Consider the following 23,680-nt stretch of genomic DNA (forward strand, 5'->3'; position numbering starts at 1 on the left):
TTTCAGAATTTTCAACGGAAGGGTACTATGGTCTTACCCAATCCTCAAGAGGAAAGAAGATAATACCTCACTGGTCTGAAATTCCTAACATTCCTTCTATGCTCTCTCTTTCATTTTTTTTGGCAGCTTCCTGTCGTTGTTCTTCAGAAGGCATGCTGGGCCCTGATTAACAAAGAAGATTCCTATCCCAAAGTCAGCAAACCAATAAAATGAGGAGAATAAATCTTGGTCACCCCCGCGTTGGTAGTCAGTCATGGCTACTTGTCGCCATTTGTGACTTTTACTTATCCCAAAGACTTGGAGTCATATATGGCTTGGAGGATGCTAGCGCCACTCACTTAGATTGAGAAAAATGTGTCGGCATTCGTGTTCTTGTGTCCCCATTGCACCAAGGTATTAACATCCAAATGTGTCATTTTTTATCAAACGCGTATGACACTTGAATCCTTGCTTGACATTTCCTTTCTTTCTCCAAGGATAGAAAGAGATGATATCTCTTACAACCACTCTCATGAAATATTATATATATTATCCGGGCTTCTTTCTTGTTTTGTAATCAAAGAACTAACAAGAGAGAAGAAAACAAGGAGAGATGGTACTTCATGTGTTGCTTCAGCTCTTATGGCTAACAACAACAGCGTTAGCATCATCTTCAATAGCAAAACCAGCTGTGTGCCAAGATAAATGCGGTGATGTCGACATTCCTTACCCTTTCGGCATTGGAGATCCCAACTGTTTCATGAACCACTGGTACAACGTAAGCTGCAACACGACCTTTCACCCTCCAAGGCCATACTTGTTCCATGGCGATATTCAGGTTCTAGAGATTTTGTTACCAGAAGGCCAAATACGCATAGATGGTTGGATGGCATGGGACTGTTACTCCGTGTCTAACCCCGGAGGCAATAAATCCGGTGCGTCCACTAATTTTACGGGAACCCCATACAGTTTTTCGGATACCCGAAACAAATTCACTGCTATAGGGTGCGACACTCTAGCCTATATAAGAGGCCCCAATGGTACAGATTTTACTACTGGGTGTGCCTCAATTTGTGCTAATAAAGAGAGTTTAACCAATGGGTCTTGCTCCGGGATTGGCTGTTGCCAGACCTCCATCCCAAAGGGTCTCCAGTTTCTGCATTTCTTCCTTCAAAGCTTTGATTACCACAACCGGACCAAGGATTTCAACCCATGTAGTTATGCTTTTTTAGTGGATATTGATCACTTCAATTTCTCTATTCCACTTCTTTCTCTTCAAGATTTCTCTCCTACAAAAAAGGAAACTTTCCCAAGGGTACTAGACTGGGTGGTAGGGAACGAAACGTGCCAACAAGCTTGGAGAAACTCTTCTACGTATGCCTGCCGTGATCAGTTGAACAGTAGCTGCACTGATTCAACTAACGGGCCTGGCTATCGTTGTAATTGCAAGAGTGGCTACGGTGGCAACCCTTATCTAACAAACGGATGCAAAGGTTCTCTCTCTCTCTCTCTCTCTCTCTCTCTCTCTCTCTCTCTCTCAAACAAAATGATGCCATTCAGATCGACGAACTCAATCCTTTGGGTTGTGGAGGGATAACAAGAAGTGAAATTCTTGGAAAATACTTAAAATCTTTTCTTCTCCAACTTAAAATTCCATTACAAATGTTTTCTATCCTTTTTATAGATGAATACAAGATAAAAAAACATTCAAACTAGTCCACTAACTAGTTTAGGGACTTCTAAACTTATAAATAACTTAGTAACTCACAAATGCATTAACTACACTATGACTAACAGACACAGTTTACTAAAACATCCATAACTTTTCAACCACTTGGCCAAATTGAGTATATAAACCTCCTTAGTGCCTCTCTCGGGATCTTTAGGAAGGATTGGACATAGGATCAAGATTAAACATCATCTCCACTCATTGTAGCCTTTAGAAGGCAATTAGTTATCTTCTTTCTTGATTCATTATCCTAGTAATTAATTGGCGAGTGATTGGAGCCATGGAGTCATCTCCAAAAGCGAGTGTTGGAGATGTGAAGCTTTCTCCGACGGCAAGTGGTGAGGTGTGGATCCATCGGTTGTAAAATGTTTAATCCTCACCACAAGAAGATTGGGTTAATGAAGCCATCAAGGTGTCTTGGTGGAGTGGAACATGCCTCTATGTTGAGGACCGAACCACTATAAATCCCGGTGCACTCTATTCTCTTTCTTATCTTTACTTGCGCATCTTGGTTTGTCTTCTTTGTGCATTTCTTGTTTACCTTGTTCTTTGGATTAATTTGTTTAAATCTTTCAAAAGAGCAAAAGTTTTTGTAAACCCAATTCACACCCCCCCCCCCCCCCCCCCCCTTTGGGTTGCCTATGGGATTTCAATCTCACAGGCCGTTCTGATGATTTGCGGTCTTTAGTGTTCCATTCCATTCCGTTTTTTTTTTTTTTTTTTCAATTTCAATATGCCATGGTTATTTGTAAAAGCTTCATTTTATAAGTATGTTCGGTTATGATTATTGAGTTGACAAATTTACATTACTTAAAGTGTAGATATTTAGCTCAGTTTCTATTTGCTGTCTCTGAGTTTTAGTCAAAACCACAAAAAAAAAAACATAGTTTTATCCATTTGTGTATTCAAAGGACCTGTTTGGATTTCATTTGGTGAACAACTCTGTTCATGGGTTTCCATCATTGCGCAAGTACTAGGGCTCTGAGTCATTTGGGAGCTATTTCTTTATAAAAATTTAATTGTGTATAATGTAAGTAGGACCTGCTAGGACTCTCTGATGGACGGACCGATTTGAAATGGATTGTGACCGGGACACAGGAAGTAGGATCTGAAGAACACTCCGAATCCGATCCAACTGATAAGGGATTTGAATGGATCATAACTGAGAAATAGGCGGATCCGATTCGAAGTGGATCTGTTGACACCCCTAACGTAGACACACTACTAGGATCCATGCGCATATTTCGGATCCCAATCATAGGATTCGAAAAAATTATCAATCGGATCCAGACGAGTAATAAAAGCCTGTGGAACAGCCCTCAATCCGATGTTATTATATTATTTTATGAAAATACCCTTAAATTTTTATAACATTAAGTATTATTTGAAGGGTATTTTGGTAAAAAATGCCATATCTATTTTTCGAGCTATATATTTCTATTTTCAGCATTTTGTCATTCATTAGTCTCAAGTCTTAAGTCAGCCTCTTCTTTTCCTTCTCTAATCATTGACTTTAAGTCTCTAATCCGTAGTGTCTTTGCCGACCGCTCCAACTCGCCCTTGCCCTCTTTTGAGAATTTTAACTGTGTGCAATGTAAGAAGGACCTACTAGGAGACTCCGATGGACGGTCTGATTTGAAATGGATCGTGACTAAGACATGAGAAGTAGGATCTGAAGAACACTCCGAATCTGATCCGACCGATAAGGGATCTGAATGGATCTTGACTGAGACCTAGGACGGTCCAATCCAAAGTGGTTCCGTTGACACCCCCTTTCTGTCATTTACAAAATATTGTAGGGAAATTTTGGAAATTTGGTAAAAAAACGCATTTAATTGGTTTATAGTGTGTTTAAAACGCCTATTAAAAAATTCCCTATAAATACGAAGTTTTTTGTCATAAAATGTTTTAAATGAAGTCTTAAATGGCAAACCTACAAAACGCATCTTATTAAAAAAAAAGGCCGTTTAAAATGGAATTTTGCTCACTATGAGTATGCGTGGGGAGAGGATGAGAAGTGGGTAGAAAACAGGAAAAGAAAAATTAAAACTCAAAACTGAGTTTCTGTTTTCCTTATTTTTCAGCCACTTCGAACCATCTCCTAACTCAAGTCCTATCAATTCTCCCCCTCCCCCTCTCCCTCTCCCTCTCCCTATACCCCTCTGTCAACACCTGTAAGCTAATATTGAGAAACTACTCCAAAAGCTTAAGCTCTCTTTATACGCCCTATACCCCTCTGTCAACACTTGTAAGCTAATATTGAGAAACTACTCCAAAAGCTTAAGCTCTCTTTATATGCAATATCTTTAAAGGCGAAGAGTGGAAGGAGGACATATGGCCGCGAGGAGAGGTTAGAGTTGACATGATTCAATCATTTATACCAGCACTCCCCCTCGCGTGGGGGCCCCTCTTTTTTGGGTTTGGCCTACATGTGGATTTTTATTATGAAGGAGTCATTGGGATAAAAAAAAAAAGGACCAGTTAAGCAATAGCTTAGCATGTGAAACAACTAATTACTCCAAAAGCTTAAGCTGTTAGAGTTGGTGTTATTTAATCATTTATACTATAACAAATATTCCACACAAAAAAATTTCATGGTTGCCAAACATGACCTTCACCTTGGAAAATCAGTTACTATTCTTTGGCAAATTATCGTTGTTTCCCACATAGGAGGAATGATAGATGCAAGGGCCCCCTTTATGCAAGGGCTAAAGAAGGGCCCTTGGATATATCCACGTCATCAAGTGCAACCGAATTCAGTTTCTCAACCGACTTAAAAATGGACGTGGATCTATTCACGGGCCCTTCTCCGGCCCTTGCATAAAGAGGGCCCTTTCATCTATCACCCCTCATAAGAGTATTTATTTAAGTACTTACGAAAGATGTTCTTGCTTGTGAGAGCTCTGTAGATATTAATGAATGCGAGCTTAATCCAAATCTCTGCATCAAAGGGAATTGCCATAATATTCAAGGAGGTTATCGTTGCATTCCCGACTCTACTCATTTTCCAGCCACCCAAGTTGTTATAGGTAATCTGTTCTTAATCTTCTTTTTAGAGGTTATAATTGTTCTAACTCTTCAAAAAAAAATGTATCAGTATAACTGAAGGCAAGGATAAATTTTATGCCTATAATTTCTTAAAAAATAGTAAAAATTTTCAAATAGCCATTTTTTTATTTATAAATTCTCAAAATACCCTTATTTTTATTATGGTATTTATATTTTTTCAATTTTCCTTTTGTTAATGACAGTTGTAGGTTAGGTTAATTTCTTTTATCCTCGCTGAGTTTTCATTTCACTCAGTTAAATTTATTGCAAAATGGCTAAAAATTCTTTACAAAAATCTCCAAAAATTCTATGATACCATACACATCATAGATTTTTAAATGTTCAAAAAACCATCATTTGATTAATGGCAGTTGTAAGTTACTTTAACTTTCATAAATTTTTTCTAATTTATTAAAAATTAGAAACCATGATACATTTTGTTTATTAAAAGCATGATCTATGCTATTTATTAAAAGCGTGATCATGTGTTAGAATGGTATTTATTTATTTTTATTTTCAAATGGTCTATCTGTTTTTTATTTTTTCTATTAGTTTCTAATTTGTTAATTTTTTTTATTTCAAATGACATTTTTTCTAATCACTTATTTGGCGTTTTTCCTAATGATCTATGTTATTTACCAAATAAGTGGTTCTCAAAAAAGCTCAAGGTAGAAAATTTCAAACTATATGACAGAATGCTAAGCTAAAGGGTGCAAAAACACAGCTACAAATGAGCCCCAACCTGTGTGTCTGTGTGTAAAATTATGTTTCATGTAAAATATGTGTTCTTATGATTGAATTTTCAAGTTAGGCTCCTCCGTTTCTTTCGACATAAAATTGATTTTATATTTATAAGGTTTTTAACGGCAGGGGACACCCAGGTTATAGCATTATACGGAGTTTAGTAGATTAAATGCCTTATCAACTATGTATTATGATTTCATGTTATATGAGAAAATAAAATGATGAACTCATATGTGATTGTAATTTGCTTTACCAAAAATCGATTGCATGAAGGAATCGAAACCAAGTTTCACCACATCAACTTTGCGGAAAACAGATGAGGCCATTTCAACTCATGGGGTGCTGTCAAGGGGGCTATTATCTCTCCCATAAATTGATTGCATGGAGGTCCCATCACCTCTTTATTTCTCAATCCTTCACGATTTCAATATCTCACTCGCGTCATGTGTGTTAATGCAGGTGTATGTATAAGCTTAGTATTTCTACTTGTTAGCGGTTCTTGTATATACTGGGGACTAAGGAACAGAAAGCTCATCAAACTAAAAGAGAAATTCTTCCAACAAAACGGAGGTCTGCTATTACAACAACAAATTCCTTTTCATGAAAGTGCTATCGAGACAACCAAGATTTTTACTGAAGAGGAGCTCAAAAGGGCAACTGACAATTATGACCAGAGTAGAATCGTTGGTCGAGGGGGTTCTGGTACGGTTTACAAAGGAATTCTGTCAGATCACAGAATAGTTGCTATTAAGAAGTCCAAAGTAGCAGATGGAATGCAAATCGAGCAGTTTATAAATGAGATTTCTATTCTCTTACAAATCAACCATAGGAATGTAGTGAAGTTGTTGGGTTGTTGTTTGGAAACTGAAGTTCCCTTATTGGTTTATGAATTTATCTCCAATGGAACCCTCTTCCACCATTTTCATGGTGAGGGTCATATGCCTTCCATTTCATGGGAAAATCGTTTGAGAATCGCGGCTGAAGCCGCAGGAGCAGTTGCTTATCTGCACTCAGCGACTTCCTTGCCAATCATTCACAGAGATATCAAATCTACCAACATACTATTAGATGAAAATTACACGGCAAAAGTTTCTGATTTTGGTGCTTCAAAACTGGTTCCTTTGGATTATACTCAAATAACCACTTTAGTGCAAGGGACCATGGGGTACTTGGATCCAGAATACCTTCAAACAAGTCAACTAACAGAGAAGAGTGATGTTTATAGCTTTGGAGTGGTTCTTGTGGAGCTCTTAACAGGGAAGAAAGCAGTTTCTCTCGAGAGGTCCGAGGATGAGAGAAACCTATCAATGTATTTCATTTCATCGATGAAAGAAAACCGCCTCTTGCAAATCCTGGACGATCGAATTGTGGGTGAGGGAGGGATAGAGCAAATCTATGCAGTTGCTGGACTTGCAAGAAGGTGCTTGAAAGTGAAAGGAGAAGAAAGGCCGTTAATGAAAGATGTAGCTGCGGAGCTCGATGGGTTGAGAAGGTTGGCGGTGCACTCCTGGGTTGAACAAAACCATGAAGAGACCCAATGTTTGCTAGCTGAGCCATCAAGAAGCTACAATAGCAGCCATGGAGTTGGGGAAGATAGTCTGCAACCCCAAAACTTATTGGAATTGGAGATGGGACGATAATTGCCCTTCAAGTTGTTAAGACCACCCGGTAAACCAGATTAGTATTCACAAACCAAAATATCAAGACAGACTACAGGTCTGTTTGGTATTCTTAACTACCTTGGTACAATAGTAGTCAAGTGTTACAGTAGTAGTCTAGTGGTCTTTTGGTGAAATAGTAGTAAGGTTGTCTTTAAGTAGTCTTTGAGTAGGACTTCCTATAATGTTGCCTGGTTGTATTGTAAACATATATCAGAATAGTTAAAAGGTAGAAGATGGTACATTTTCTACTAGTTGATTTGGTGAAGCCCTGGATTTTACCACAATAAAAAAGCTTCATTTTTAGGTGTTGGACTAACTAGTTAAGTAATCTCCTAGTAATTCCGTTGCTAGTTGGCAACCAAACCAAACACCCCTCGAGCTGACATGGCAACCCAAAACTTTGAATGATAATTAGTATAGACGAGCTTTGCTTTAAGAGGGCCACACAAATGAATATGGACCATTTGCCTTCTTATTTTCTAATTAACTATTTAAATGGAACAAATCAAAGGGTTAAGATCACTTGATATTTTGGGTCATGGAAAGCTTCTCCTACTTTGTCCCGCTAATGAAAATAACTCACAATCAAGCCAAACATTATTACAAGGACAACCATTGCCGCACTTTAAATATCAATTTATACTCTTCTAAATTGAATCAGATTAATATTTAGTGAAGTATATGCTAGAGGAATGCTTTAACTCACAGGCGCCCTAGCAAAAAAAGGGACAAAGGGCTCCCCCATTGGTCAAAATCCATTGAAGATAGTTATGATCGTACTTTTTTGAAAGGGTGCCCTTTGCCCTCTTTTTTGCAGGGGTACCTATGAATCTAGCATTCCTCAGTATACTATTATCAAAACATGGAATGTCGACCCTACTTCCCTTATTATTAACTTCCTCTGCACAGGCTTTTCATCACATCACTAGCCATGGAAAAGTGGCTAGTGATGTAATGAAACAAGGGAGAGCTGATGCATGTGGCTCTTCTCTTGCAGGCCTGTGTGGCTTTTATCTCATGCAAAAGTCGGCCGCGAAATTCCCTATACTGCCCTCATGACTAATTTATGTTGTGGCCCAACAAATGGACAGTTTGGATCATCCTATTGTGTGGGCCGTACCCTACTTGTTAAGAATGTATACTGCCACACATCATATAACAGAGGTATTGTAACCACGCTTGCAGCCAATGGAGGCGCCCTTTCACCCCATTTTTGCAAGGGCGCCCTTGAGTTTAGAAGTCCTCCATATAGAATCTACTTTGTAAGAGTGCCGGTTGATATTAATATTTTCTGGCGTTTTTTTTTTGTGGCAGCCGGCAAAAATAATAATAAGTAGCTTTACTTTGGGCCAAGCAAGACCAGTTGTGTTTCAGTCAGGGTTCCCATTGGCCCGATATGTTTTATATGTTTTCTCACTTGGCACTACGGCACTACCCTCTCATATTCTTCGTTACTTAATGAGATTGTTTTTCATGGAGGCTTTTCTTTGCTTGTGATCGATTGCCTTTTACTATATCAAATTAGCCTTGTCTGACGTCTCACACTTTCATTAAAAAAATCCAAGTAAACTCCCTAACTAACAAATAAATGAAATCTAAGCCCTCTTTTTTTTGAACGGAGACTGATTAAACTGGGGGGAGTAGACAGACCATCCCTCTCTCCCCTTTAGTATAAATCCTAAAATCTGAGAGTACTAGAAGCATATCCAAAAGACTAGAGACTTTGCCACTATTGGTGCATGATGAAATTGTCGTGGGCCTTTCATCAACTGCTAAATCCTTGTTGGTTATATATCCAGCTTTATATGAAATTTGGATAGAAGGGACAGAGAAAATAAAACCCAGAGATGGTATTTCATGTGTTGCTTCAGCTCTCATGGCTAACAACAGCATTAGCATCTTCAATGGCAAAACTTGGTTGCGAAGATAAATGTGGTAATGTCACCATTCCCTACCCTTTCGGCATTAGTGATCCCACCTGTTTCATTAACGACTGATACAACATAACCTGCAACACCACCTTTGACCCTCCGAAGCCATTCTTATACCTTTGCAAAATTGAGGTTCCAGAGATTTTGTTACAAGAAGGGCAAATACGCGTTGGTTGGTTGGTTGGATGGGATGGGACTGTTACTCCGCGTCTAACCCTGTAGGCAATTGGTCTGAGGGGTCCACTAATTTTACAGCTACCCCATACACTTTTTCGGATGCCCAAAACAAATTCACTGCCATAGGGTGCGACACTCTAGCCTATATCAGCGGCCCAATGGTACAGATTTTACTACTGGATGTTCCTCAATTTGCGCTAACAAAGAGAGCTCAAGTAACGGGCCGTGCTCTGGGATTGGTTGTTGCCAGACCACTATCCCAAAGTGTCTCAAGTACTTGGATTTCTACCTTCAAAGCTTTGATAACCATAACCGGACCAGGCATTTCAGCCCATGCAGTTATGCCTTTTTGGTGGATAATGATTACTTCAGTTTCTCTACTCCACTTCTTTCTCTTCAAGATTTCTTGATAAAAATAAGGAAAGTTTCCCGAGGGTACTAGCTAGACTGGGTGATAAGGGAGGAAACTTGTCAAGAAGCTCAGAGAAACTCTTCTACGTATGCATGCCTTGATAAGAAGAGTAATTGTAGTGATTCAACTAACGGTCCTGGATATCGTTGTTATTGCAACCATGGTTGTGATGGGAATCCTTAGCTCACAAAACGGATGCCAAGGTGCTGTCTCTCTCTCCCCTTTGGATACTTCTCATTATTTCCCACATTTAATTAAGTCCTAAGAGATGCTTGCTTGTGAGGATTCTGTAGATGTTAATGAATGCGCCGCTAATCCAAATCATTTGCAACAAAGGGAATCGTCATAATACGGAAGGAAGTTATTGTTGCAGCTGCCCAAATGGCACTCATGGCAATTACGGGATACACGGGGAAGGTTGCATTCCTAAACAATTTCCAAGCATCCAAGTTGTTCTAGGTAATCTGTTCTTAATCTTCTTTTTAGAGGTTATAATCACTCTAACTCTCCAAGGAGAAGCGGTACCTTTCCATGTAACTCATCTCGCAAGCAAGGTTTTAAATTTTGGTTTCGCAAATGCGTTTTGGTACTCACCAAAACTGAAATTTCATTTGAAATCCAATGAAATAAAAAAAGTATTATTTTATCCCCCCTAATTAATTCCAGATTTTTTGGAGAAATCCGCCTCAGGAAAACGAATTTTCGATCGGAAGTAGGAAAACAAAATTTTGACCGAAATTTCAAAATTTCAATCGTAATAATGTCACGTTTTGATTTACATCGATTTTGATATTCGTAAAATGCCATAGCAAATCCCATCTAATTAATGGTATGTACTGTCCTTTTATATCCACAGTACATGTAAATGAAATTATCAAGGACATATATTGCCGTGACCTCGCCATTTGCTTTATGAGATGGCCCGGAGGAGAAATTGGGGGTGAATTTATGATGCAGGAGCATCCCCTTCATTGCTCTTTAGTTAGGATTTTTCTTATGTCATTAGTGGTAAGTGTGGCATTAGTGTGTTTCTTTGTAATTGTCAAGTATTCTCCTTATTAGACATTTACTAATAGCCTAGGGGTAGTTTAGGCAATAATGCTTTTGCAATTGGCTATGAAAGCCAAATGCCTTCATTTTTCATTTTAGACTTCGACATTTGTAAGCTTTGAGCTTGGGAATAAAAAGAGGCTTTGACATTTGCAAGCTTGAATTGCAAGCTTCCTTTCCTAATCTTCATTTTCTTGAATTGAGCTTGTAAAGGATGCTGAAAATTCGAGTTCTTCATGAGTTTACTATGTAAATCACCTCCTCTAACACATACCTGTAAGTGATACATATTGTCCTCAGTTTGTTCTTCCATTTGGTGTAAAAATCATGTGAATGTTTGGATGATTTGTGAAAAAACTCGATCTGCCATGTGCTATCCAAAGGTTCTGTTGGAATATGCTTAGAAACCCTGAGCAATGTGCCTCAGATCTATGAACGCCTGAGTATTGTTCTCTGATTTGATCTACTTGTGATTCACAAGAGATTCAGCTGATTCAGCTAAAAAGCTAGCTCTCGCTTCATCGGATGCTTCATAAGTTCTAGATTTGAAATAGCCCTCCATCCTCGTAGTTGGCTTACTTGCTTGTTAGAGGACAGGTAGTTTCCTACTTGCTGTTGTTAGAGAGAAGGGGATGCTTGTGTATGGATGGAACTAAGAGCTTAGGAGAATTGGGGGTACCATAGGGAGTTAAAAAGGGATGAGAAGCCTTTCGATAAGCGAGAAGGCGACAGACGGTCACTCACCATGAACAAACAACAAGGGCACCGATTTGGTAAGATTACAAAACGACTCTCTTTTTATGTTGTATGCTCCCAAACTTAAAGACCTCAATCGTAGGTTTCGCTGCCCAGAGACAGTCTAACCTTATTCTTCTCTTCTCCATCCAACAATAACGCAAAGAGCAAGGGTCCGAAGGAAGCGGCCGGCCTTCTCAATGCCCGGGCATCCATCCAATCGTTTCTTTTCGACATTACATTCCCTTATTCCCGCCTCGCTTCGCTCAGCTTCCTCTAAGTTTTTTACTACAATTCTTCAGCAATTTCATTTAACTTCAGCCCTCTATACCATTAGATCTGGAACAAATGTTGGTCGTTTTCTGCCATAGGGCCTGCGCGTGTGTTCCATCTCCTCCTTTGGAATTTGAGTGGAAGTTTGTGTTTTGGCATTTGATGTTGCTATTGAAGTGGCACTGTTTGAGTACTAAGGCTACGTACGTAGTACTCTATTTGGGCTGTGAGATACTAAAGCAATTTGTTATCCTGAAACTTTATTCAAGTCTACATGCAAGGTGTTTGAACTAAGCCCTCAAAGAGCAGACTCTCACAATTTGTTTGGATTTAGTCTAGTAAACAAGGTTAAACTCCTCTTGCATAATTCTTGATAGTCATCTGTGCTCAAATTGTCGTTCGAAGAAACTCAAACAAGAAGCTTTAAGTGAAATGACCAACAGTTAATTGCACTTAAACAAGAAACTTTAAGGGTGCGTTTGGTACGCTGGAATAGGGAAATAGAATGGGTATTTGTTTCATTTTCTACGAATTCCTGCGTTTGGGTGTCACAATAGCGTGTAATCAGGAAACCCGAGCGGAATATCTAGGGCTCTGTTTGGTTGCAAAAAGTAGGGAAGACGGCTGAGCATTTCTAGGATTATGAAATACCAAATGTTGTTTGGTTGTCATTTTTTAGCTCAAATCCCATTGGACTACTAGACATAAAAGAGACATCATTATTAGATTTTTGCTTAGGTGGCGCCTATGTGGTGGGATTGTCCCCTCCCCTAGTTTTCCAATGCCAAACCTTGTTTTTGGTAAATTTTAGAGGAGAGAAGAGTAGAATATGAAATGCCATGTGTAATAATTACTTTTCTCTCTCTTTCTCTCTGTTCTACTATTTATTTTGTTAATGACACTCCTCTATTCTCCCACATGTTTTGACATCTAACCAAACACACTACCAAAATTCCCTCTAATCTTCTCAGACAAGTCTACACATATCCCACCCTTGTCACCTCCTTGTTGACTACTGCTTCCACTAAAATCTCATCTAACCAAACAGAGCCTAGGGGAATATTTGGCGGAACACAAACCCACAACCCCCCCCCCCCCCCCCCCCCCCCCCCAAGAGGAGGCGTTGATTCCCGAGTGACTCTCTCTCTCTCTCTCTCTCTCTCAAAATATCTCTCCCTTAGAGAAAATATCTCCCAAAAATATCAAGATTAAATAATGCCTTCTCCTAAAAAAAGACCGGGTTATCTCTCTGAATCAACGACTTTGGCTTTCCGCCTAAAAGCTTGGGTTTCGTCTAGATTGAGGAAGAACCCATGATTTTTGCACGCTTTTTTTTATTTTCTTCTGATTTTGCAGTCTGGATCAAACCCTGCAACCTGATTTAAACCCTGAATTATTACTTTATTTTTTTTTGAAAAAAATAAGAAGGAACCCAGATTGCACCCAATCTGGGTTCTATTGTGGATTAAGCCCTGCAATCTGGATCAAACCCTGCAATCTGGTTTAAACCCGGCATTATTACTTTGTATTTTTTGCAGCAAATAGTGCTCTGCAATATGGATTAAACCCCATTCTTTTCCTAGATTTATTTTTTGTTATTCTTTTGATGGTGGCTCATTCAATTGAACTCAAAGCTAATCTGAGTTTCTTTTGATGTTCCATTGTGATATGTTTTATAGTTTTTTATTTTTTTCCTGCTGTCATTATTTCATTTTGATGTTCTGTTGAAGTGGGTTTTGTATTTTTTTTCTTGATTCCCAACTTCATATGATGTATGTTAATGCAGTTTTCTTGGTGTCATGAGGTAGGAAAGAGGAGGGAGGTAGTTTTATGGGTTCCTAGCAGGTAGGGAAGAGTAGGGAGGTAGGGGATTGGATAGAGGAAGAACCAGTGAATTCAAGAAGATGAACTCTCTCTCTCTCTCTCTCTCTCTCTCTCTCTCTCTCTCTCTCTCTCTCTCTAAATTCCAGGGTGAATTCCCGTGCTTACCAAACTAGAGATTTGGAATTGTCACTCCCTTTACCGAAGGAATTGGAACGGAATTTGATACCAATACCAATTCCTGATTCCTGCAATCCAAACGCACCGTAAGTGGAATGACCAACAGTTAATTGCACTTAAACAAGGAATTTTAAGTGGAATGACCAACAGTTAACTGCATAAGAACCTTGTATTTCGAGTGTTAAAGTCAATTGCCTCATATCTAGCATCCATGGGCCACTTACCCTGCATCAATTTATCAACACCGTAATTGCTACTTGATTTATGATCCAAACCATTCATCTTGATATGGATGTACCACATATCAAAATCAACTGCCATTGGACTATTCCTTCAAACCATCCAATTTATTGCCCGTGAATATAGACCATTGCTTCTTTGTGCAGGGGTCTGCCTAACCCCAGCTTACCCATAAAATAATCATTGCTAGTTTGTTGCCATATTTGGTTGGGTTGCTCAAAGCAAGCAGATCACTGGCGTTTGAAACGCCGATGATCTTCCACTAATCTGCCCAATACATGTTTGGTTGTCATTTTGCATTGAAACTCCATTCGACTCCCAGACATCTTCCAGAGATCATAATTGTGTTTTTTCCTACATGGTGCCTATGTGGTAGAAATGTTCCCTCTTCTAATCTCCTCCCCGTCTTTCACCATTTTGGTGGAATTTTGGTGAAAGAAGAGGAGAAAATTCTTCTCTCTCTCTCTCCTAGATCTTCCGCTAATCTTCTCGAGCATAGCCATGCAACCAAACACCACTTACCACACTTCAGTATTCTTCTCCCCATCTTCCATGCTTGTCTTATTAAATGAAAGTGGATTTTGATACACAGAGGGCCCGTTAGATGGTCATTCACAAAGACCTATCTTTTAACAAAACAACCACGCGTCCATTAAGATCTTCGCCCAATATGAAATGCCACCAATTGAAAAAGAATGCAGTCCAAAGTACAAGACATTACTCCTACTAAATGTAAAAAAGAACTAAGAGATACCAAAGCAAACAAGAGAATTGTCAACCAAAAACGGCTTGGAGAGGCAACCCTACGTCCTTCATCTTCCTTTGCGTAGCTCTGCATCGCCGCCTCATAAAAACCAGCCCTAACCCTAACCCTAATTCCTCATTTCCTGCTTTTCCTACCACCACCGCCACAATTTCCTGCCCTTCTTCGATTTGTCTTTCACCCACATTTTTCATTTCTACCGGCAGAAGGAAGAGGCACACAATGCTCAACAGCCAAAACAGGGAACCCAACAGCAGGGATTCTGCCAACAAAAAAGACTCATCTTAATCTTAAAAAAGAGCAAGGTGTGCATATTTAACCTAGGGCGTAATTTAGAGTAGCTAATAATGTAAGAACTAAAATGCGCAGGGTGAGTATCGCGGCTGCCTCTCTACCTAAAAGCTTAACCCCCGCAAGTATATGAGAAATGATATTTCCATGAAAAAAAAACGAAACAAAAAGTGTAAAGTGTAGAAACGTAGAGATTTTATAGAGAAATGATATATCCGCCAGAACACCCCCCTGTCAGTGCATCATCAATGACTAAAGAAGAGCTGTTGTACTTTTGTTTGAAGAATTCAATGCCCATGATTGCCTCAAACGCTGACAGGGGGTGTTCCTGGTGATCAGAAGGGGCGGATATACCACTTCCTTCGGGTGCAAGGAACTAATTTTATTCCTCGTTTTTTATTTTTTTGTCGTCATCATTGAACCAATAGGAGCTCGAATTTGAATCTCTCAACCAATCACAGATTTTCTTGTAATTTATTTTACATGGAGAAATTAAACTTTTTTTTATAGCCGTCGATTTTCAACTTTCCACGATTTTGTTCTGAATTTTCAACTTTCCACATCTCTCCGCAATTGTGGGGCCCAGTCCTTTTTGTCCCAAAATCGAAACCGTTAAGTTTCTCACTACATCACAACCGTTTGTGGTGGTGGTCTCAAAAGATTTGCCCGTGTTAGTTTTCAACCGTTCATTCCTCCTCCCGGGGTTGCAATTTTTCCATTGTGGTCAATCAAAGGTGGGGTCTATTATGATCAACGATATATAATCAATTCCAAGTATAAAGTCTCTAATAGCTGTGACTGCGCAATATTTTATTTGAATCAACCAAAGGAAAAGAAAGAAAAAGAGAGTGCACAATTCCCTAGAAAATCAACCAAAAGTCCTAACTATTCCAACCTTGAAGATGTCTCATTTGAATCCTCTTCAGACAGGGAAGATGATCCATCAATCACAGATGGTGCCAGAGAACCTCAAAAAAAGAAAGTTTTCTAGGCGGATGACCGTAATCAAGTCCACCTTATCCAAACCGAGCAAGAAGATAAATGCGAAGAAAAGAACCTAGAACTTGAGAAATCAAATGAATCATGGCAGATAGTTTAGAAGAAAAATTGGCCAAACATGCTCACAAAGAACCCTATATACCCCAACCAAATTAGCTGAGTATGTAATTCACAAGGATTGAGCTTTTAGATCTCTTAGGGCTAGTGATTGTCGTCCATTTGCTCTAAGCCTTGGTTTTCCATCTCTCACATGTTCCGAGTCATAGATTGTTTTGTGCCTTTTATTGTATCATCTTTCTATATTCAAATAAACCGGTAGGGGTCCCTGCCTAACCCCAGCTTACCTATCAAAAAAAAAAGTAGGACCTAAGACACTATTGGTAGTCTAATTCATTCGAAATGTATAGAGACCCTGACTCAAAAAGTATTCTGACCTAAGACACTATTGGTAGTCTAATTCAATTCGAAATGTATAGAGACCCTGACTCAAAAAGTATTCTGAAATAGATATGACCAATCTATATATGCAGTACCTCTATAGATCGGAGGACTAGGATCATCCTATGGAAATAATTTTTGGGCCACAATATATTTAAATCGTGGCCCATCAAATGGATGGTATGGATCATCCAATGGTGTCATCAGCAGTACAGTACGTTTAAAAAAATACGGGACTATAAGGGCTTACACCATATAAATCTCCCGTTATATGAGACTAGTAAAAGTGCACGTGCGTTGCAACGTGCTAGCAAGGAGAAAGCAAATGGAGAAGTCTGTCATTAAAAAGAAATTATATTAATTTAAGTAATATAATCATTTTTATACTTCTACTGTCTTCCTCAATTCTTCTTTGCTTCAGAGGCATCGTTTATGGTTAAATATTTTGTTTAATCTCAGTATTTGTATTGTACTAAGTTCTGAGCTGATTTTATTTGATTAAAGAGTTGCATATATTTTATGAATTAAATAAGTTAATATTATGTTGGTGGTCTTTGCTCTTATTAACTCCCTTCGTAAGTTCATTGCATGGTCACAAATGAATGTGAAATGCTTGAACTATTCAATGCATTTATATATATCTTTATGTGCAGTTGTATGTGTTTCAGCTACATTTTAAAATTTTCTGCACATCATCTATTGGTATTATTTTGGCCATCTTAGGTACACTGATAGAAGGAAAAGTGCGGTGGATCACTTTATGCAGGCTTTGTCAATAGATCCCTTTCTATGGGCTGCGTATGAGGAGCTGTGTATTCTAGGTCAGTACAAAATGTGTCTTATGTTCAATTTCTTTATCTGCCGAGAGCCCCGAGACTGATTCCCATGTAGATGACTGCATTTTCTACTCCCATGTCGTGAAATTTTAAGAGGATTAGAACTTGTTTACTGATGAAAATTCTCATAGCTGTTGTGCCATAGTTGAAAATTCTAGGTCAGTAGTAAATGAGAGAGAGAGAGAGACTTACGACTGAATGTATTCCTTTTTTTAAAGTTCAAGCTTCACCCACCGCTACCATCCAAACAAGAAAGATCTTTTAGAAAGTCAGGGTCTTCGAAATTTTAACTTGTATAAGGCATGGGCCCACATTAGGCCAAGCTTTGTTTTTTTTTTTGGCTTCCCATCGGCGCCATTAATTTGTTAGAAAAATATGACCCGGCCAAATAATTAAAGAAAAAACGAACCCAAGAGGTGAAAGATTTACATGGTCGGGTCAACATGCAACTAATGGGCATGAAACTATTCTTCCTCACTATCAATGGCAACACTTAAAATTGAAGGAGCAAACCACTCAACCCCCAACTCACAAACATTAAAAAAAAAACCAAAACAACCATAAGATAGAAAAAGGGAAGAGACTTGAACCCTCATTCACGTGATGCTATATTCTTATTTTTTACAAGACAAAATATAAGGGTCTTACCTATAGTAAGCCAAAAAGGTTGCATTTTGTCATTAATTTACAAATATGGCGGGGTAAAATTGGAAAGTTTAGCCAAAAAAAAGTGTTTAAAACCCGTTTTAAACATTTTCCTAAAAAGAAATGGTGTTTTGTTTAATGTAAAAGTTTTAAAGGAAGTACCAATAAAAACACGCTTTGTTTAAAAGTCTTGCTAACTGTGGTTTTACCTAATCCTCAAGAGGAAGGAAGATACCTCAAGGGTCTGAATTTCCTTCTCGTTCCTCAGAAGTCAGCAAACCGATAAAAATTAGGAGAATAAGTCTTGGTCACCCCCGGGTTATTAGTCAGTCATGGCTACTTGTCGCTATTTGTGACTTTTACTTATCCCAAAGACTTGAAGTCATATATGGCTTGGAGGATGCTAGCGCCACTCACTTAGATTGAGAAAAATGTGTTCATGGTTCGATTGTGGTGGGCCTTGCCAAGAAATTCTTGTGTCCCCATTGCACGAAGGTATTAACATGCAAATGTGTCATTTTTTATCCAACGCGTATGACACTAGCTTCAATCCTTGCTTCACATTTCCTTAATTTCTTTCTCGGTGCGTAGAAACAGATGATATCGCTTACAACCTTTCTCATCAAATATTATATATATCATCCGGGCTTCTCTCTTTTTATGTAATAAGTAGGTAAGAAGAGATATACAAAAACAAAGGAGAGATGGCACTTTATGTGTTGCTTCAGCTGTTATGGCTAACAACAGCATTAGCATCTTCAATAGCTAAACCTGGGTGCCAAGATAAATGCGGTAACATCGCCATTCCCTATCCTTTTGGCATTGGAGATCCCAACTGTTTCATCAACGACTGGTTCAACGTAACCTGCAACACCGCCTTTGACCCTCCTAAGCCATTCCTATACCTTCCTGAAATTGAGGTTCTAGAGATTTTGTTACAAGAAGGGCAAATACGCCTTGCTGGTGGGATGGGATGGGACTGTTACTCCGAGATGGGCCCCGGGCAAAATCGGTCCAGTGGGTCCACTAATTTTACAGGAACCCCATACACTTTTTCCAGTACACAAAACATATTCACTGCCATTGGCTGCGACACCCTCGCCTTTATCAGAGGCCCCAGTCTTACAGACTTCACTACTGGATGTGTCTCAATTTGCGCTAACAAAGAGCGCTTAAGAAACGGGACGTGCTCCGGCATTGGCTGTTGCCAGACCTCTATCCCAGAGGATCTCAAGTACTTGCAACTCTCCCTTCAAAGCTTTACCAACTATACTCGCACCAAGGATTTCAGTCCATGTAGCTACGCCTTTTTAGTCCAAAAGGATTACTTCAATTTCTCCATTCCACTCATCTCCGTTCAAAATTTCTCTGATGAAACTAAGAGAAAGTTCCCAAGGGTACTAGACTGGGTGATAGGTAATGAAGAGTGCGAAGTAGCTCGGAGAAACCCTTCTACTTATGGATGCGGCCTGAAAAGTATCTGTAATGATTCGAACAGTGGTGGGTATCGTTGCTATTGCCCAAAGGGGTTCGAAGGGAACCCTTACCTTCCTGATGCATGCCAAGGTATTCTTTCTCATTCTCTATGCAAACACTCAAACCAAAACATGGTAGAGAAACTGGTTGAGTTGGTTGACCGGGAATTTTCTCATGTCAGCTCACCAATATTATAAAGATGACAAAAAAGTATAACTCGTTAGCATCATTTTGCAACTCCTTTTGTATAAGAAAATGGAATCTCCTCTAATTGGTTTATAGAGTGTTTAAAACGCCTATTAAAAAATTCTCATAAAATGTTTTAAATGAAGTATTAAATGGCAAACCTGCAAAACACGTGTTATTAAAAAAAAAGGCCGTTTAAAATGGAATTTTCCTTACTATGAGTATGCGTGAGGTGAGGATGAGAAGTGGGTAGAAAACAGGGAAAAGAAAAACTCAAACTCAAAACGGAGTTTCTGTTTTCCTTATTTTTCAGCCACTTCGAACCATCTCCTAACTAAAGTCCTATCAATTCTCCCCCCCCCCCCCCTCCCTCTTCTCCCTATACCCCTCTCTCAACACTTGTAAGCTAATATTGAGAAACTACTCCAAAAGCTTAAGCTCTCTTTATACGCAATATCTTTAAAGGCGAAGAGTGGAAGGAGGACATATGGCCGCAAGGAGCGGTTAGAGTTGACATGATTCAATCATTTATACCAACACTCCCCCTCGCGTGGGGCCCCTCTTTTTTGGGTTTTGGCCTACATGTGGATTTTTAAAATCAATGAGTCATTGGATATAAAAAAAAAAAAAAACAGGACCTCTTAAGCTATAGCTTAAAATTTCATGGTTGCCAAACATGATCTTCACCTTGGAAAATCAGTTACTATTCTTTGGCAAATTATCGTTGTTTCCCACATAGGAGGAATGATAGATGCAAGGGGCCCCTTTATGCAAGGGCTAAAGAACGGCCCTTGGATATATCCACGTCATCAAGTGCAACCGAATTCAGTTTCTCAAACGACTTAAAAATGGACGTGGATCTATTCATGGGCCCTTCTCTGGCCCTTGCATAAAGAGGGCCCTTTCATCTATCACCCCTCATAGGAGTATTTATTTAAGTACTTACGAAAGATGTTCTTGCTTGTGAGAGCTCTGTAGATATTAATGAATGCACGCTTAATCCAAATCTCTGCATCAAAGGGAATTGCCATAATATTGAAGGAGGTTATCGTTGCATTCCCGACTCTACTCATTTTCCAGCCACCCAAGTTGTTATAGGTAATCTGTTCTTAATCTTCTTTTTAGAGGTTATAATTGTTCTAACTCTTCAAAAAAAAAAAGTATCAGTATAATTGAAGGCAAGGATAAATTTTATGCCTATAATTTCTTAAAAAATAGTAAAAATTTTCAAAGACCGTACAACATCCTTATCATCTTGTCTTTCTCCAAATAGCCATATTTTTTTATTTATAAATTCTCAAAATACCCTTATTTTTTTATGGTATTTATTTTTTTCAATTTTCCTTTTGTTAATGACAGTTGTAGGTTAGGTTAATTTCTAGAAATTTGTACCTAATTTTTCTTACAAAAAAATTCATCAAGTAATTGAGTTATTAATTACTTCATTGAGTTTCTTTTATCCTCGTTGAGTTTTCATTTCACTCAGTTAAATTTATTACAAAATGGCTAAAAATTCTTTAAAAAATTCTCCAAAAAATTCTATGATATCATCTAATATTATTTTTTTTTCTAAAATAACATTGTTTATTTTTCAATGTTCAAAAAACCATCATTAGAGTATATTGTTAATTTTGGAATAAATTGATGATATCTTTTAATTTTCCTTTTGTTAATGGCAGTTGTAAGTTACTTTAACTTTCGTGAATTTTTTCTAATTTATTAAAAGCATGATCATGTGTTAGAATGGTATTTATTTATTTTTATTTTCTAATGGTCTATGTGTTTTTTATTTTTTCTATTAGTTTCTAATTTGTTAATTTTTTTTTATTTCGAATGGCATTTTTTCTAATCACTTATTTGGCATTTTTCCTAATGATCTATGTTATTTACCAAATAAGTGATTCTCAAAAAAGCTTAAGGAAGAAAATTTCAAACTAATAGAATACTAAACTAAAGGGTGTGTTTGCAAAAACAAGTACGGACACCCAGGTTATAGCATTATACGGAGTTTAGTAGATTAAATGCCTTATCAACTATGTATTATGATTTCATTGTTATATGAGAAAATAAAATGATGAACTCATATGTGATTGTAATTTGCTTTACCAAAAATCGATCGCATGAAGGTATCGAAACGAAGTTTTACCACATCACCTTTGCAGAAAACAGATGCGGCCATTTCAACTCATGGGGTGCTGTCAATGGGGTTCTTATCTCTCCCATAAATTGATTGCATGGAGGTCCCATCACCTCTTTATTTCTCAATCCTTTACGATTTCAATATCTCACTCGCGTCATGTGTGTTAATGCAGGTGTATGTATAAGCTTAGTATTTCTACTTGTTAGCGGTTCTTGTATACACTGGGGACTAAGGACCAGAAAGGTCATCAAACTAAAAGAGAAATTCTTCCAACAAAACAGAGGTTTGCTATTACAACAACAAAATCCTTTCCATGAGAGTGCTATCGAGACAACCAAGATTTTTACTGAAGAGGAGCTCAAAAAGGCAACTGACAATTATGACAAGAGCAGAATCGTTGGTCGAGGGGGTTCTGGTACGGTTTACAAAGGAATTCTATCAGATCACAGAATAGTTGCTATTAAGAAGTCCAAAGTAGTAGATGGAATGCAAATCGAGCAGTTTATAAATGAGATTTTTATTCTCTTAGAAATCAACCATAGGAATGTAGTGAAGTTGTTGGGTTGTTGCTTGGAAACTGAAGTTCCCTTATTGGTTTATGAATTTATCTCCAATGGAACCCTCTTCCACCATTTTCATGGTGAGGATCATATGCCTTCCATTTCATGGGAAAATCGTTTGAGAATCGCCGCTGAAGCCGCAGGAGCAGTTGCTTATCTGCACTCAGCGACTTCCTTGCCAATCATTCACAGAGATATCAAATCTACCAACATACTATTAGATGAAAATTACACGGCAAAAGTTTCTGATTTTGGTGCTTCAAAACTGATTCATTTGGTTTATACTCAAATAACCACTTTAGTGCAAGGGACCATAGGGTACTTGGATCCAGAATACCTTCAAACAAGTCAACTAACAGAGAAGAGTGATGTTTATAGCTTTGGAGTGGTTCTTGTGGAGCTCTTAACAGGGAAGAAAGTAGTTTCTCTCGAGAGGTCCGTGGATGAGAGAAACCTATCAATGTATTTCATTTCATCGATGAAAGAAAACCGCCTCTTGCAAATCCTGGACGATCGAATTGTGGGCGAGGGAGGGATAGAGCAACTCTATGCAGTTGCTGGACTTGCAAGAAGGTGCTTGAAAGTGAAAGGAGAAGAAAGGCCGTTAATGAAAGATGTAGCTGCCGAGCTCGATGGGTTGAGAAGGTTGGCGGTGCACTCCTGGGTTGAACAAAACCATGAAGAGACCCAATATTTGCTAGCTGAGCCATCAAGAAGCTACAATAGCAGCCATGGAGTTGGGGAAGATAGTCTGCGACCCCAAAACTTATTGGAATTGGAGATGGGACGATAATTGCCCTTCAAGTTGTTAAGACCACCCGGTAAACCAAATTAGTATTCACAAACCAAAATATCAAGACAGACTACGGGTCTGTTTGGTATTCTTAACTACCTTGGTACAATAGTAGTCAAGTGTTACAGTAGTAGTCTAGTGGTCTTTTGGTGAAATAGTAGTAAGGTTGTCTTTAAGTAGTCTTTGAGTAGGACTTCCTATAATGTTGCTTGGTTGTAATGTAAACATATATCAGAATAGTTAAAAGGTAGAAGATGGTGCATTTTCTACTAGTTGATTTGGTGAAGCCCTGGATTTTACCACAGTAAAAAAAGCCACATTTTTAGGTGTTTTACTAGTGGTTTGGTATAGTTTAAAACGAATTCCAGTTGTGTTTACCAAAAACTTTGAATGATAATTAGTATAGACGAGCTTTGCTTTTAGAGGGCCACACAAATGAATATGGACCATTTGCCTTCTTATTTTCTAATTAACTATTTAAATGGAACAAATCAAGGGGTTAAGATCACTTGATATTTTGGGTCATGGAAAGCTTCTCTTACTTTGTCCCGCTAATGAAAATAACTCACAATC

General features: G+C 38.4%; 1 protein-coding gene and 1 long non-coding RNA gene across 2 annotated transcripts; both read left to right on the forward strand.

Moving 5' to 3' along the window:
- Window positions 1–324: 324 nt before the first annotated feature.
- On the forward strand, window positions 325–23,444 carry LOC143864967 (uncharacterized). Its single transcript, XM_077375775.1, has 6 exons — window positions 325–1,472; window positions 4,618–4,737; window positions 5,960–7,137; window positions 18,630–19,518; window positions 20,593–20,712; window positions 21,927–23,444. Exons 1-6 carry the CDS (start codon window positions 593–595, stop codon window positions 23,105–23,107), a joined length of 4,368 nt encoding a protein of 1,455 aa, XP_077231890.1. The 5' UTR covers window positions 325–592; the 3' UTR covers window positions 23,108–23,444.
- Window positions 10,838–12,117, forward strand: LOC143850527 (uncharacterized). Its single transcript, XR_013236005.1, has 2 exons — window positions 10,838–11,504; window positions 11,570–12,117. It is a non-coding gene; the product is annotated as an uncharacterized LOC143850527 (long non-coding RNA).
- Window positions 23,445–23,680: the final 236 nt, after the last annotated feature.

Source organism: Tasmannia lanceolata, unplaced genomic scaffold, assembly GCF_043159265.1.
Source record: "Tasmannia lanceolata isolate RefF3 unplaced genomic scaffold, GAP_Taslan_0.1 ptg000003l, whole genome shotgun sequence".
Lineage (NCBI taxonomy): Eukaryota > Viridiplantae > Streptophyta > Magnoliopsida > Canellales > Winteraceae > Tasmannia > Tasmannia lanceolata.